Source organism: Trachemys scripta, chromosome 1 (assembly GCF_013100865.1).
Source record: "Trachemys scripta elegans isolate TJP31775 chromosome 1, CAS_Tse_1.0, whole genome shotgun sequence".
In the NCBI taxonomy this organism is placed as follows: Eukaryota; Metazoa; Chordata; order Testudines; family Emydidae; genus Trachemys; species Trachemys scripta.
The window spans coordinates 236,148,435-236,163,399 of record NC_048298.1 but is presented as its reverse complement, the minus strand read 5'-3'; the positions used below and the strand labels follow the sequence as shown (position 1 = coordinate 236,163,399).

The following is a 14,965-nucleotide window of genomic DNA, read 5'->3' as shown; positions in this document are numbered from 1 at the left end:
CTGAATCTGAAAATGAGCAATATAAATCAGTATGGTACCCCTTGGGTTATTTAATTTTATCCTGCCCCCACATTTTGAATATGCCACAGATTTTTGTACTGCAAACATATACAACTGCATTGCAGAAGCTGTCCTAAGGAAAAACAAAGGATTTGGCAGTTGGGAAGGAAACAGATTTTTAGCACCTGATGAGCATGAGAGGTAGTTTAAGATTATGGGGTAAACATGTTACTGGAAGATCCACAGTGAAATATAGTTTAGAGATGACAATTATAACAACATTTTAGGCTTGAAAATTAACAGCTCAGTGAGATGAACAGAACATTTGACACTATTCTGAATAGTTGTTTCCGGTTGTCTTTCTGGGTCTAAAGACAACACTGTTATTGTTTACACTTGGCTTATATTTTCAAAGTTATATTTACAATTATATATTGTATTTAAAAGCTTAAATTCAGTAGCACAATTCAGCAGCAAAGAATAGATTCCACAACATTATGGAATACACAAAGATTTGCCCATGCTATTAACTAGATCAGGGCTGCATTCTGAATTTTAGAAGGCTATCTATCCTTGCCGTCTCAACTTCCTTGGCAGGATATTGAAATGTTTCTTTTCTTATGAGTGACCTGTTGCTGGCTATTTAGAAGAGTAATTCAAACTTTACCAGTATTTGAGATTATAAAAAAAAAAAAGACACCAACCAGTTAAAAGAAAAACCAAGTTGTAGGAAAGGAACAAGAGTCATTTCTTGTTTAACAGAACTGCAAATACAATCAGTCAACTTGCCAAAAATAATTTAAATTGATTCTAATATTTACAATTTTTCTTGAATAGGTATGAAAATGGATCTTGCCTGTTTTTTTAAAGAGTCATTCATTTCCTTCAAGGTGTCAAATGATGATTTGAGCCTCTTGCTTTCTTTAGTCTTCTCTCTCAAGGTTTCTGACAGCTGTTTAACTTCTGCCTCGTGTTGCTATAGAAAAATATGATTAATGATATACCAACTAGAAACAACTTCTGCAATCAGTATATTAAAACACAAGGTCTAATTTTCAGAGGGTCAGGTGTGCAATTTTGCATGCCCAAGTGTGCCTGCACTTTTTGCCCATGATCTTTTGAAAATCAAGACTGTGACAAATGTGGGTAGGAGAGAGAAGGGAAAATTTGCCTTAATCTGAGAATTACCATCTTTTGTACTAGTCTTCAAATAGCATTCAAGTGTTTGGTAAAATTTGAGTAAGTGTCTACTAAATTTTTCTAGCCCTGCTTTCATGCTCCTATAAAGCCAAGCTGAAAAATGTGTCTTATAAGCATCTTAAAAGCTAAAATCTCTGAATGTAACCTATAGGCATAGAAAACAAACACGAGCGCCAAAAGCCTTTAGCAGGAATGTTCTGGCACCTACCCTCAGAAGTTCAATCCTGGAGACAGTATAAAAAAAAAAAGAATTCCAACTGATCATAACAGCAAAGAGCTAGTCTCAAAAAATATAACTCACCTTCTTAACTGAAAAGGAACCAGTTGCCTGCAAGACACTTAAGTAGAGTAGCCATGCTGGCAGGGAACCATAGAACTTCAAAGAAAATCATGAACTTCTCCAAGCTACTGTGTTTTACAGGTTGGCTAGACTATATAACATACTAAGAAAATTTACTAGGAGGTTTTAGTTTTGTGACATGCCTGCCAGAACTTCTCAGGAAACCAGACTTCAAAAGGGAAATGCTAAACCCTTAAAAATATTTCCTCCTTCTTGGCTCTACAGCACTTCAGAGGCAGTCAAAAAAGCTGTGGAAATGCTGAATTTTAGAGTTTTTTTTTTTTTTTTTTTTTTTTTTTTTAATGTATTTCAAAAAGATAGATCAAGAGCTTATTAAACCGCTGCTGAAAGTATATCTGGGTTCAGGGGGACAGGAAAAAGTTTAAGAGTCCAGGAATCTTAGGAAAGTAATTTAAAAATAAGTTTAAACAACAAATTATTTTTCCTTACTATTTTTTCTCATCCTTACACTGCAAAATTATTTTTATAGTAAAAAGATATATTGCATATAATAATAAACAAAAGAAGTCATACTAAAAATTACTGCAGGAAGTGAATTTTAAATGGCATATTTTAAAATAAAATAGCATTAAAACACTCCAGACTGTTGTTTCATGCTTCATTAATACATGTCTCAAATGGCTGAAGATATATTACCTCGCTACCTTCAGCTTTCTGTCTCACAATCAATGTTCTCATCTCTTTTCCTTAAATTCAGAATTACTACCTAAGGTTAAGTTTAAACTGTTTGAGAGCAGTTTTTCCTAATTCCATTCCATCCTGCTCTTACCCTATCCCATTCCTCATTAGAAGGCTTCATCCAAAGCCCATTGAAGCCATTGGAAAGACTCTAGTGGACTTCAATGAGCTTTGGATCAGGCTCTCAGGGCACATCTTCACTACCCGCCGAATAGGCGGGTAGCAATCGATCTACTGAGGATCGACTTATTGTGTCTAGTGAAGACAAGATAAAATCGATCCCCGATGGCTCTTCCGTCAACTCCGGAAATCCACTGCGGCAAGAGGTGGAAGTGGAGTCGACGGCGGCGCGGCAGCGGTTGACTCGACGCCGTCCTCACAGCCAGGTAAGTCGACCTAAAAAACGCCACTTCAGCTACGCTATTCACGTAGCTGAAGTTGCATATCTTAGGTCGACCCCCCCCCCGTAGGGTAGACCTAGCCTCAGTCTCTTTCTTCATTCACTTATTATTACAGCTGGTCAGGGGACAATTCTGTTTTGAAGAAACTTTCAAGGTTTCAAAATTTCAGAGCAGAGTTTTTCATCCCAGATCTCTCTGAAACAGGCAGAGCAGGAACTCGAACCTAGGTCTCCCATAACTCAGGCCACAGAGCGTGTGTGTCTCTTTCTTTCTCCCCTCACCCCAGACCCCCAACCTTCTGACAACGTTTTTGTCAAAATCAATATAGCGCCACAAAATATTTCGGCTTCGGTGAATCATATTAACAAAATTTCATTTAGTTGAAAATGTTCTGACCAACTATTTCCTAATGTATCACAAAATTTTAGACGAGTTATCTCCAACCATTCTTTCTGATATACAGAACAAAGTCACACACGTGGTTACATTTAATTATTCTTTTAGAAATGGATAATATTGTTCTCCAAATTATAACAGCAAAAGGCAACCCTTGAACCAGACTGTTAGTTGCTTTCTCAGAAAGATGAGTTTACTAATAACCAAAATACATAGCAATATTACTTTACCCTTGTATATCAACGTTTCATCTGAGGATCTCAAAGCTCTTTACAAAAATGAGAATTACCTCCATTGTGACGTCCAGGTGACGAAATTGAGGGACTGAAGAAATAAGTGAAATGGCTTGCCCCAGATAACGCTTGCCCAAGAAAATAATTCTAATACAAATTACTGTACCTCCTTTATAATTTGAAATTTTGCATGAACTTCCTCTTCCACACCTCTTATCTTAGTCAAAGCAGCTTCATGTTTGAAAAGCAATGCTTCTCTTTCAGCTAAAAAACGTTCTCGTTTCTGAAGTTGCAGAGCATACTCCTGCTGTGCTGAATTTTCTTGCTGTGTCAGAAAAAATGGAGAATTTTAAAAAGGTATAAAAATGAAAGTATTATAACTTATATTTAAATACAGTCATTTTATCAGGGATACTTTCAGTTTTATGGAAATGTATATAATAGATCGCATGTATGGTTCACTGAGTATAAGCACCACCTTGGTGTACTGGGACACAATGCTGAAAGCAGACTACTTTCAGCACCTCAACACAGTGATCCAACTGACTCCCATCAGGGATGGGATTGTTTGGCTTCTGAAAATCAGGCCACTTCTACTTAGGTAACCAGGGTTCAGAACTGGGGTAGACAACCTATGACACGCGTGCCAAAGGCAGCATGCGAGCTAATTTTCAGTGGCACTCACACTGCCTGGGTCCTGGCCACCGGTCCGGGAGCATGGGGGGAGAGAAGGTGGCTCTACATTTTAATTTAATTTTAAATGACCCTTTTTAAACATTTTAAAAACCTTATTTACATACAATAATAGTTTAGCTATATATTATAGACTTATAGAAAGAGGCCTTCTAAAAACGTTAAAATGTATTACTGGCACGTGACACCTTAAATTAGAGTGAATAAATCAGTGTTTCTCAAACTGGGGTCGCCGCTTGCATAGGGAAAGCCCCTGGCGGGCCGGGCCGGTTTTTTTTACCTGCCCCGTCCGATCGCGGCTCCCACTGGCCGTGGTTCGCCGCTGCAGGCAATGGGAGCTGCTGGAAGCGGCGGCCAATAAGTCCCTCGGCCTGCGCCACTTCCAGCAGCCCCCATTGCCTGCAGCGGCGAACCACGGCCAGTGGGAGCCGCGATCGGCCAGACCTGTGGACGGGGCAGGTAAACAAACCGGCCCGGCCCGCCAGGGGCTTTCCCTACGCAAGCGGCGACCCCAGTTTGAGAAACACTGGAATAAATGAAGACTCGGCACACCACTTCTGAAAGGTTGCCAACCCCTGGTTTAGAAACTTGACTTTAGGCACCTAGATCTGAAATTTTTGGTTAATACTAGTTATTGTAATACATTGCCTTTTATCTGAAGATTTCAAGCCCCCTCCTCTATCCATAAGAGAGCACTGCCTCATTAGACAAGTTGTTAAAGCCTCTTGCAATACAACGGCTTACATTATGCTGTAGAATGATACGAGGAGCAGCTTTAAAAAAAAAAAAAAACACTTTAAATATTCTAAAGTCATTTCCAGTTCCTACCTGCAGTTTCTGATGTATGACATATAGCTCATCATAAATCTGGTTGATGTGAGATGGTATTAATCTTTGACCACTCAATACCTGAGTTTCAGGCTTGCTCACGATCTTCCTAACCAGACCACTACTGGTATCATGGTCACTACATGTTACTGTGTTTGCAGCCAAATTGGATGGTAGGGTGACATCTAAGAAATGAAAAGAACACATTTTATAAAAATTATTCTTGCAGTTTAGATTAATAAATCAGATGACCAGTTATTGTTACATAAAAGTAGAAACACGTTAGGCTTTTGTGATTAAATAGCAGTATACCAGGTACTAAAGTGAAAAGTTAGTCTGAGTATCTCCTGAGATACTATGAGTATTTGTTCAAAACCTTTATCATCTATTTCCTGTGATTCATTTTGGACTATTATTATTATTAGTTTTCTGATCAGTGCAGTTTAATACATAAATTATATCCTAAGCCTACACGCAGAAGTCCAACAGACATCACTAGAAGATCTGTGCGCAGACTGAAAGCAAAATATAGCTATTAAGCAGTAACTATTTCTCAGTGTTTTGACTGGTTCTTTTGGTGATGGTGGGAGAACATGAAGGAACATTATGAGAGATGTTTTTATGTGGAAGTCAAATAATGTCTTGGAACAGTGCTATTTAATCAGACAACCTATTCTTAACATTGAAAATGTTTCATTTTATAAACTGAAAATACTGTGTTAATAATGGCTGGCTTTTTCTTTTTCTCTATTTCTTGATCCATAACATACAATAATCAGAACTGCATTGCCGGAGTCTTAAAAAGGCCAATCTTTTAGAAAAGAATTTGTCTTGTTTATATATAATACAATTATGACTAGATCTACTAAAACATTACATCTCAAAACTAAAATATAGTTTACTCACTCAATTAATTTTATTAATTGGATTATGAAAAAGATTCAGTTGAAACCTGAATAAAGGTTTTATTTTTCATACATATAAGTCAAAAGTTATGTGATAAATTGAAGGTGAATTTAATATTTTTCTGATTACCTGTTTCTGTATACGTGTACGTGACTGTATTTGGAATTGCATCAGTTGCAGAGACATTTACAATGACCTCTTCCTCTAGTTCTAGCTGACTTGAATCATAGAGCGAATCCAGCTCATCATCAAAGCTAAAAAATACAAATGGATGACATGAATCTGAAATTATTCAGTGCCATTCTAAAATGTTATGCATGTAAAGAAGATCTGCATATTAATACAACTGTTTCTCATTCCAGCATATTTACATTTGACTGAATGCAAAGAGACAACACTAAGTAATTTGAAAAGCACTTTGAGATCCCTTCAGAATGAAAAGCACTTATAAAATAAGATATTAACTACAGTCAAACAATGAAATTGATGACTTCGCAAAACCCGTGGAACAAGTAAGCGATCTAATTTTCATAAATTACATGCATGCAACAACTAAACCACTTTTATAACAGATCAAAGCACAACTTTTTTTTCTTCCAAACAGGATATCCAGAGAAGAAAATAAAAGGTGTGATATATGTTCTCTTTCAGGTTGGTGCATTGGAGCATTAAGATTATCTCTCTGGAGTCTTCTAAATAGATTTAAGACTATCTTGTCAACTCTGGCTGTCTCCCTTTCTCCTCACTTGTTTAGTCCCTTATATGTCTTAATCCCTGCATCCCACAAGCTGAGCCCTGCACATATAGTTATCTCAAGTAAGTGGATGAACTGCCCTACCCAAAATCAGTGTTCACATCTAAGGCTGTCGATTAATTGCAATTAACTCACGCGATTAACTCAAAAAATTTAATCGCTATTAAAAAATTTAATTGTGATGAATTGCACTGTTAAACAATAGAATACCAATTGAAATTTACTAAATATTTTTGGATGTTTTTTCCTAAATTTTCAAATATATTGATTTATATTACAACATAGAATACAAAGTGTACAGTGCTCACTTTCTATTATTTTTTATTACAAATATTTGCACTGTAAAAATGATAAACAAAAGATAGTATTTTTCAGTTCACCTCATACAAGTGCTGTAGTGCAATCTCTTTATCGTGGAAGTGTAACTTACAAATGTAGATTTTTTTTTTGTTACATAACTGCACTCAGAAACAAAACAATGTAAAACTTTAGTGCCTTCAAGTCTGCTCAGTCCTACTTCTTGTTCAGCCAATTGCTAAAACAAACAAGTTTGTTTACATTTATGGGAAATACTGCTGCCTACTTCTTATTTATAATGTCACCTGAAAGTGAGAACAGGCATTCGCATGGCACTTTTGTAGCCGGTGTTGCAAGGTATTTACGTGCCAGATATGCTAATCATTTGAATGCCCCTTCATGCTTTGGCCACCATTCCAGAGAACATGCTTCCATGCTGACGATGCTCATTAAAAAATAATGCGTTAATTACATTTGTGACTGAACTCCTTGGGGGAGAACTGTATGTCTTTGGCTCTTTTTTATCCAGATTCTGCCATATATTTCATGTTATAGCAGTCTCAGATGATGACCCAGCACATGTTCATTTTAAGAACACTTTATCTACCGATTTGACAAAACGCAAAGAAGGTACCAATGTGAGATTTTTAAAAATAGCTATGGCACTAGACCCAAGGTTTAAGAATCTGAAGTGCCGTCCAAAAATCTGAAAGGGACAAGGTATGAGCATACTTTCAGAAGTCTTAAACAAGCAACACTCAGATGCAGAAACTACAGAACCCAAACCACCAAAAAAAAAAAAATAATAATAATAATAATAATAATAAATCAACCTTCTGACTCAGATGATGAAAATGAACATGCGTTGGTCCACACTGCTTTGGATTGTTATTGAGCAGAACACATCATCAGCAAGGACGCATGTCCTCTGGAATGGTGGTTGAAACATCAAGGGACATATGAATCTTTAGTGTATCTGGCACGTAAATATCGTGCCATGCGAATGCCGGTTCTCACTTTCAGGTGACTGGCTGAAGTAGGACTGAGTGGACTTGTAGGCTCTAAAGTTTTACATTGTTTTATTTTGAATGCAGTTACATTTTGTATACAATTCTAGATTTGTAAGTTCAACTTTCATGATAAAGAGATTGCACTACAGTACTGTATTAAGTGAATTGAAAAATACTTTTTTTTTTAATTGAAAAATGTTAGTGCTAATATTTGTAATACAAAATAAATAATAAGTAAGCACTGTATTTTGTATTCTTGTTGTAATTGAAATCAATATATTTGAAAATGTAGAAAACATCCAAAATATTTTTTAAAATGTTATTCTATTATTGTTTAACACCACGATTATTTTTTTAATCGCTTGACAGCCCTATTCACATTATTACATTAGTCAGACAGAAGCTGATCCTTAATGACCACGAAAGTATGAGTATACAAAAACTGTGAAAGCTATGCCTTGCACATGGCAACCTGCTACTGGATCCGTCTGAAAATCCTACATAATGTATTAAGGGTTAACTCATGATTTGTTTAGAGTTTGGGTTTAAGGGGAGGATGGGAGGAAGAAAAAGGGGTCTAATGACATATGAGGGAATGAGGGTTCATCTCTTACCAATCCAAGTTTTTGAAACTCTTGAACAAGTCACTAAGAGGTTTGCTATAGTGCTTTCTTCCATTGTGGGTACTTTTTGATTGTGAAAAATTTATGGACAAAGGCATAATTGTATTATCTGATGAACTGTCCAAGTTACCTATAAAATAATTCAAATATTAAATATTTCATTTTGCAGTTGAAAAGCACACATTAAAAAAATCCAGAATGATTTAATTAATATATTTTGTACTCTGTAAGGGTTATTGCTTAAGAGAACAAAACCCAGAATCAGAACATATTAGAACGAGCTCTGACAAGTTAGGAATTAAATTTAGAGAAACACAAAATACTAGCTAAATTGTATTTTAATAATAATTTAAAACTGAAAAGTTTTATAGATGACTAAAAAAATTAAGTCCTAAAGAAGTCCTAACAAAATTAAATCTGAAGAAAAGTTCTATGTAAGCTCAAAAGTTTGTGTCTCTCACCAACAAAAGTTGTTCCAATAAAAGATATTACCTTAACCACCTTGCATTTCTAAAACCATTAAGTCAATTTTAAAGAACATTCAAACTTATTACATTGTTAAGAATCTTTTTAAAAGCTTAGTTCTGTTACTAAAAACATTTTAGAAACCTCAACTTTGTTTTCAAGTCACATCTATCTTCCTGAAGTTTTACAATTTGCATTCATATGCTAATTGCTGTGCAAATTTGAAGTTTGAACAACATAGCCTGTTACTTGCTTATCATGAGCATCAGCACGGGAACATGCATTTCTCTGGAACCCCACCTGCATAGTAACCATTAAGTTCATATCTGTACATTTAAAAAGTGAATGTATATAAAAGTCTTAGATTATATAACCTAAAACTTTTTTAAAGATTTTAAAGTTTCCTGTTTTAATTTTATTTTTTATAATTTGCGTCATGCAATGTTTAACTGCGTCCCCTCCAGTCAGCAATCCTAGGCACCTGCATGTACTGTACACGCAAGGCCAACCTTAGGGAAACTGGTGCCCTAGAGAAACTTGTATTTTGGCACTCTGGCCCCCATGGGTGTCCCCCCATTGTCCCTGTCCCCCGTGGGTGCCCCCTTGTAACCCAGCCCCTAACCCCTGCAATCCCTCCTGCACCCACATGGGGAAGCTGCCACACGGAGCGTCCTTGACCACAGGGCACCCTGGGCGGCTGCCCGGGTGACCCACCCCTAAGGACAGCCCTGTGTACATGGCTATAAAAGCAACATATTGCCACATAGGGAGCTACCCAATACCACCCACCTCAAAGAATTTCCCACAAACCGACCCCCTCTCAACAAGACACTTACTCCATCCCACACAATCCAACTGATGGCAGCCAGTTCTCATATATGTGCCAATGATAACCAAATGCTTCTCTCTGCCACATCCCAATAATAGCCAATCCTCACCTTCTCAAACATATAGAATAAGATGGTCATACATATACTAGAACCTTACTTATCGTGAGTGGGGTGTGCATGTAGCTGATTTTCATTCTATGGATGAAAGTAAGGGTACGTCTCCACTAGCCATGTTACAGCACGGCCGCAGCAGCACTGTGACGTGGGCAGCGTAGACACACGTTATCGCCAGGGGAGAAATCGCCCGGTGATAAAAAAAAAAAAAAAAAACACACCACCCCGAACAAGCGGTGTAGCTTTATCGCCGGGAGATAAAGCACTGTCTATACTGGCGTTTTTCAGCACTAAAACTTTTGTCACTCGGGGGGGTGTTTTTTCACACCCCTGGACAACAAAAGTTTTAGCGCTGAAAGTGGTAGTGTAGACACAGCCAAAGACTCTATTGCAGTACTGGGCCATTATAGTCACCTTCCCCCGCCCCCAAAAGGTTATTGGTACTAGTTTTCGCTTTAATGCCCAGCTAGTGAAGTTTTCTTTTTAGACACTGTGGGAGCAATACTCTTTTTTACCCATATCTTCCTTACCAGCAGCTCTCCTTCTCACAGGGAAGATACATAAGCATTAGCAATTCCTCTCCTGCCAACCCACCCGCAACTGCAACGCAAGGAGATTTCCTAGAGTACTCCTGTAGAATCCATACATATGTATAAACTTCCAGGCTGGTGCCCAAGTTTCACAAACACAAACCAATGTCTGCCTACTTAAAATACACTTGGAGAAAATATAAAACTACTCCCCCAAAGCACAGGAATTCTTAAGATAAATTTGAAGAATAGTGAATTTGAACTGATGTTCCTTTTAACAAAGATATCCAAAACATCCTTTTTGTATATTACCTGTGTATGTTAGGGAGTTTCCTTTTTTACATTTGGTCTGTAATGAACCTGAAAGACAATCCTAAGAGAAAACAGAAAAAAAGTCACTACTATTTTTAATTCCATTATAATGTATATTACAATGTATTTGTTTACAGTTTATAGTGCCTTTACTAAGGAATTGCTGTTAAAAGATGTTTGCTTTGAGCAGAGGATGATTTTTCCTAAACAAAAATGTAAGTGAAACCTCACACGAACATAAGCGAAGAAACAAAAAACCCTATAAACTAATCAAGCTACTTCCTCATAAGCTACAAATGAAAGATTGCTAACATTATTTCTATTTTTGAAAACTTGAGAGACCCTCAAATACTTCAGTGATAAGGGCCATTCAAGTAAATATGTGTAAGTAGATTAGGTAGCCATAGAAACAGCTCCATCCAGTCCTACATTTCAGCCTATCACTCCAACATTTCCTACCTTATGTCTTGCCATCAACCTATAATTATACACTTTAAAAAAATTACATTAAAGTATTATTAGGTTGCAAATTCAAGCACTTGAATGTTAAGAAATGCTAGATTTAAGGTGGCTCCTGCAACCCTCATTCTACCCTACTGTGCATCCAGTCTGTGCTCTTGTGGAAAAAATAGTACGTGATCGTGTAATAAAAGACTGTATCATAACTACAGATACGATTCTGCCACAGAGGTCACAGATTCCGTGACTTTCCGGGACTTCTTCTGGAGAAGGAGCTGCCAGCTGCGGGGCTGTAAGAGCAGAGGCCCCCATCCCACTGGAGCTGTGGCTTGGGCTGGGTCAGCCCCTCTGTCTACCCCTGCCCTGCCCCAGGGTATTTTTAGTAAAAGTCAAGAACAAGTCACGAGCTTCCATGAATTTTTGTTTATTGCCCACGACCTGTCCGTGACTTTTACTAAAAATACCCGTGACAGAATCTTAATCATAACACATATGCACAAAGGGGCAGAACTGAGGTTTCACAGACAACTGTAAATCTAGCATTTCCCAACTTCAATAATGTTCTTTTAAGGTAATTTTTGCATGCAACTCCGTGTGTTATTTTTTAAGGAAAAAAAGTAAAAACTAATTATATTATGTGCAACTGTAACATTTCCCCCCTTTCCAACAGGCATCATCAACAGAGGCTGAACTCTGAACCTTCAACATTTCAGTATGGATTAGTACTACTTGAGCTACAGAACTACCTCACCAGGCAGCAGAAGGTTGTTATCCCAGAGGGAGGATGGACTAGTACAATCAGGAGATTGGCTCCCCACTGACAAACTCTGGGAGTTGGAAGGGCTCCAGTCCCATGTAGTACCCCAGGGGCTGGGGAGGGAGACTGGGGAAGTGGATCCAGGTGGATTTATGGGATGGAGAAACCCAGACTGATTACTGCCCCCCTCTGATGCTCCAAGGAGGCAGAATGGGCCACTGGGGCCATCCATTTGTCTTTAGTCTGGAGAGCCCTCCTCTCCACCTGTCCATCCACTCTGGCTGCTCCCAGCTAGTACAGTTTGCTATTGTCGCTTTGGCATGATCTTGGACTTAGAATGTACGTGTGTTCAATTACTTGGGCACATTGCCAATGTTTTTCCTGGGCCATGCAAGTGAGAGAAGGGATGTCAATCTTTAATAGTTCATATCTTGGCAAAAGATGAACTGAATTTCATGGGACAAAGAAAAGGTAAATGGGTAGCCTGAAGGTGTTCTCTCAGTCAAATATCAAAGGCTTTTGGCAAACACTAAAGGTGTGTGAGCTCCTCAAAGAAAAGGTCCCAAGAATGGAAAGCATTAAGCATTCTTAATATAGGGATCACTAACAGCTCTCCCCACCTCTGTAATATGGCCCTAGCTCAACAGCAACCCTTTCCACTGCCCCTTTATTGTTAACTGTTGATAACATCACTATCCTTTCCATCAATTAGACTTTTAACTTCACAGACATCTTCAACTCTTCCTGCTCTCTTGCTCCCAGGTTCTCTCCAAATTGTCAGTTTCTTACATATCATTTCTAATATCTGACCTTTCTTTCTGTCCAGATAACTAGGACTCTCATCCAGGCCCTAATCTCTTCTCTTGATTACTGCAGTTTCCTCCTCTCTGGCCTTTCCGACAACCATATCTTTCCACCTCACCCTCAATCAATACAAACTGCAGCTGCTATAATCATCTATTACTGCCCATTACTCTAGCCCACACTGTCCGTCTCTTTCAATCTCTCCATCACACCTATTCCATAATTAGAGCCCTGTGTGGATACAAAATTGATATTCACGGATGAGAATATCAGCTGATATAAATCGGTATCCGCGGAACTGCAGGGCTCTACTGGGAACCGCGGAGGCAAAAGCAGCAGCCTGGTGCCCCACGCTGACAGCTCCTCCAGCCTGGCTATACTGCCCCCAGCCCAGCCCACAGCACTAGCACAATTAGGGACAGCTGCTGGAGACCCTGGTGTCAGCCATGCTGGAGGAGCTGCCAGCACGGGGCACTAGCTCCTGGGAGCAGCGGCCCACCAGGCTGCTGCTTTCATTGCTGCGGTTCCCATTAGAGCTCTGCAGCTCCGTGGATACCGATTTGCATCCGTGGATATAAGTGTACAGGGCTCTATCCATAATATCAAGTTCTTGTTCTAATCTACTAGGCCCTTCGTTATTTTGCTCTCTCATCCTTATCCATGTTCTTCCTACCACTTTCCACCCCCCACCACATATGTTCTGCCCCCCACCCAGCCACCACATATGTTCTTTTGCTTTCTTCAACACTGTCCTTATGCATGAAATGACCTGCCTGAACTGATCCTCCTCCAAATCCCTCCCCAAAACCCACTTATGTTGCTGTGTCACAAGTCAACCAACTAGCGGTCACTTCCCATTTTATTGTTACACAGGTTTGAATATTTATTTAGTAAGTCCTTAGGTAATATGATGATAGGTGCTACAGAGTACCCTAAAATAGACTAATATAGAATACGCCTCATGTCCCACAGCCATTAGGGCTCACTCATTGCCCAAAGTGTTTAGCAGATTCTGGCGCTCCATACACTCCCTCACACGCTATTATTTTAACCGGCTGCCTGAGAAGAGGGAAAGAAAACACAAAGGGGTGCACATTTCCAATGCCACACCACTCAATCATGCCAAAGCCTGAAGGTGAGACATAACACGTGACAAAAACCTAAAAGGAGGGTAACACAAAACCTCCACAGGATTAATTCCCTTCATGTGAATGGCCCCCCATAGCCCCCACATCGCGATTCTTTCTTTCTGAAGTAACTAATGTTCAGCAGTAAGAGACAGAGGACTCTCCCTCCCGGAGCAATGCTGAGAACTTTGGGGTAACTCCCCTCCCCACAGGGGGCACCAGGGAGCCTGCCCAATGCCACAGGCTGGGGGCGGGACCCCTCCTCATGCCCCACAGATGGGTGACCAGATGTCCCGATTTTATAGGGACAGTCCCGATTTTGGGTCTTTTTCTTATATAGGCTCCTATTGCCCTCCACCCCCGTCCTGATCGTTCACACTTGCTGTCTGGGCGCCCTACCCACAGATGAGGCTGGTACATCGGGGGCTATTACAGAGCCCCTCACCGAGGAGACCAGGAACCTCCGCCTGGGGGGCAGGGGACACGCTGCTGCCAGGGAGCCTGGATCTTCAGAGGGGCCCAAGCACCGACCCAGCAGCTCACGACCTGACCCCACGTTTTCCTACACGCGCCCCCCACCCGGGCGGCCCCCACCACTCCTGCTCCCCGCTCCATCCACGCCCCCTCCTGCCCTGGCCGCCTCAGCGCCTCTCACCCCCGCGGGCCTCGGCTCCCCGCGCAGGTAGCGCCGCTTCAGACGCTCCACGGAGCTGCTCAGAGCCGGGCTCGCCATGAGCCACCCCGCTCGCGCCTCCGCCACTGGACACAAGCGCCCCGCGCTAAGCCGCTGCGGCGCGGCAGTTGGCCGCCGCCGCGGCGGCACTGAGCATGCGCTGGCTGACGGAGCCAGCTCCGTGACGCCTGCTGACGCCGCTGCCCGTAGTGGAGGGGCGGGGGGCGAGGGGGGGCAGCGCGCCCCCTGCTGGCCGCGGGCTCACAGGGCGCAGCTCGGCGGGCGGAACGCTCGGGGTGTGGGGGCAACCAGCTGGCGCCAGGCGGAAGAGCGGAGCCAAAATCAGGGCCGGGGGTAGGAGCCGGGCTTGAGGCGCTGCTAGACGGTGGCAGAGGCGGGGAACAGTTACCCTAGGCGGGGTCAGCTGCCTGCAGCGGGGGCAGGAAAGAGGAGCTCCCCCGCTCCTTGCAGGACGGGGCATCTCAGCACCCGCTTCCCAGGGCTGCGCTCTTAT

General features: G+C 40.9%; 1 protein-coding gene across 6 annotated transcripts in view; it reads right to left on the bottom strand.

The window, feature by feature from the left end:
* Nucleotides 1-14,586, bottom strand: part of CCDC138 (coiled-coil domain containing 138) — a 58,887-nt gene extending 44,301 nt beyond the window's left edge. For 4 of the 6 annotated variants that reach the window (XR_004644030.1, XM_034758078.1, XM_034758082.1 and 1 more), the window contains exons 1-7: nt 14,434-14,586; nt 10,632-10,692; nt 8,372-8,510; nt 5,826-5,950; nt 4,791-4,975; nt 3,436-3,594; nt 857-976 (exon numbers count right to left, since the gene is read on the bottom strand). Coding sequence is in view for 5 of the 6 variants with exons in the window: in XM_034758078.1 (XP_034613969.1) it covers nt 857-976; nt 3,436-3,594; nt 4,791-4,975; nt 5,826-5,950; nt 8,372-8,510; nt 10,632-10,692; nt 14,434-14,511 (867 nt within the window). In the remaining variant the exon portion in view is untranslated. Of the gene's footprint in view, nt 1-856; nt 977-3,435; nt 3,595-4,790; nt 4,976-5,825; nt 5,951-8,371; nt 8,511-9,836; nt 9,968-10,631; nt 10,693-14,433 lie in introns of those variants that run through there. The other 2 variants (XM_034758079.1, XM_034758080.1) reach the window with 2 other exon arrangements.
* Nucleotides 14,587-14,965: the final 379 nt, after the last annotated feature.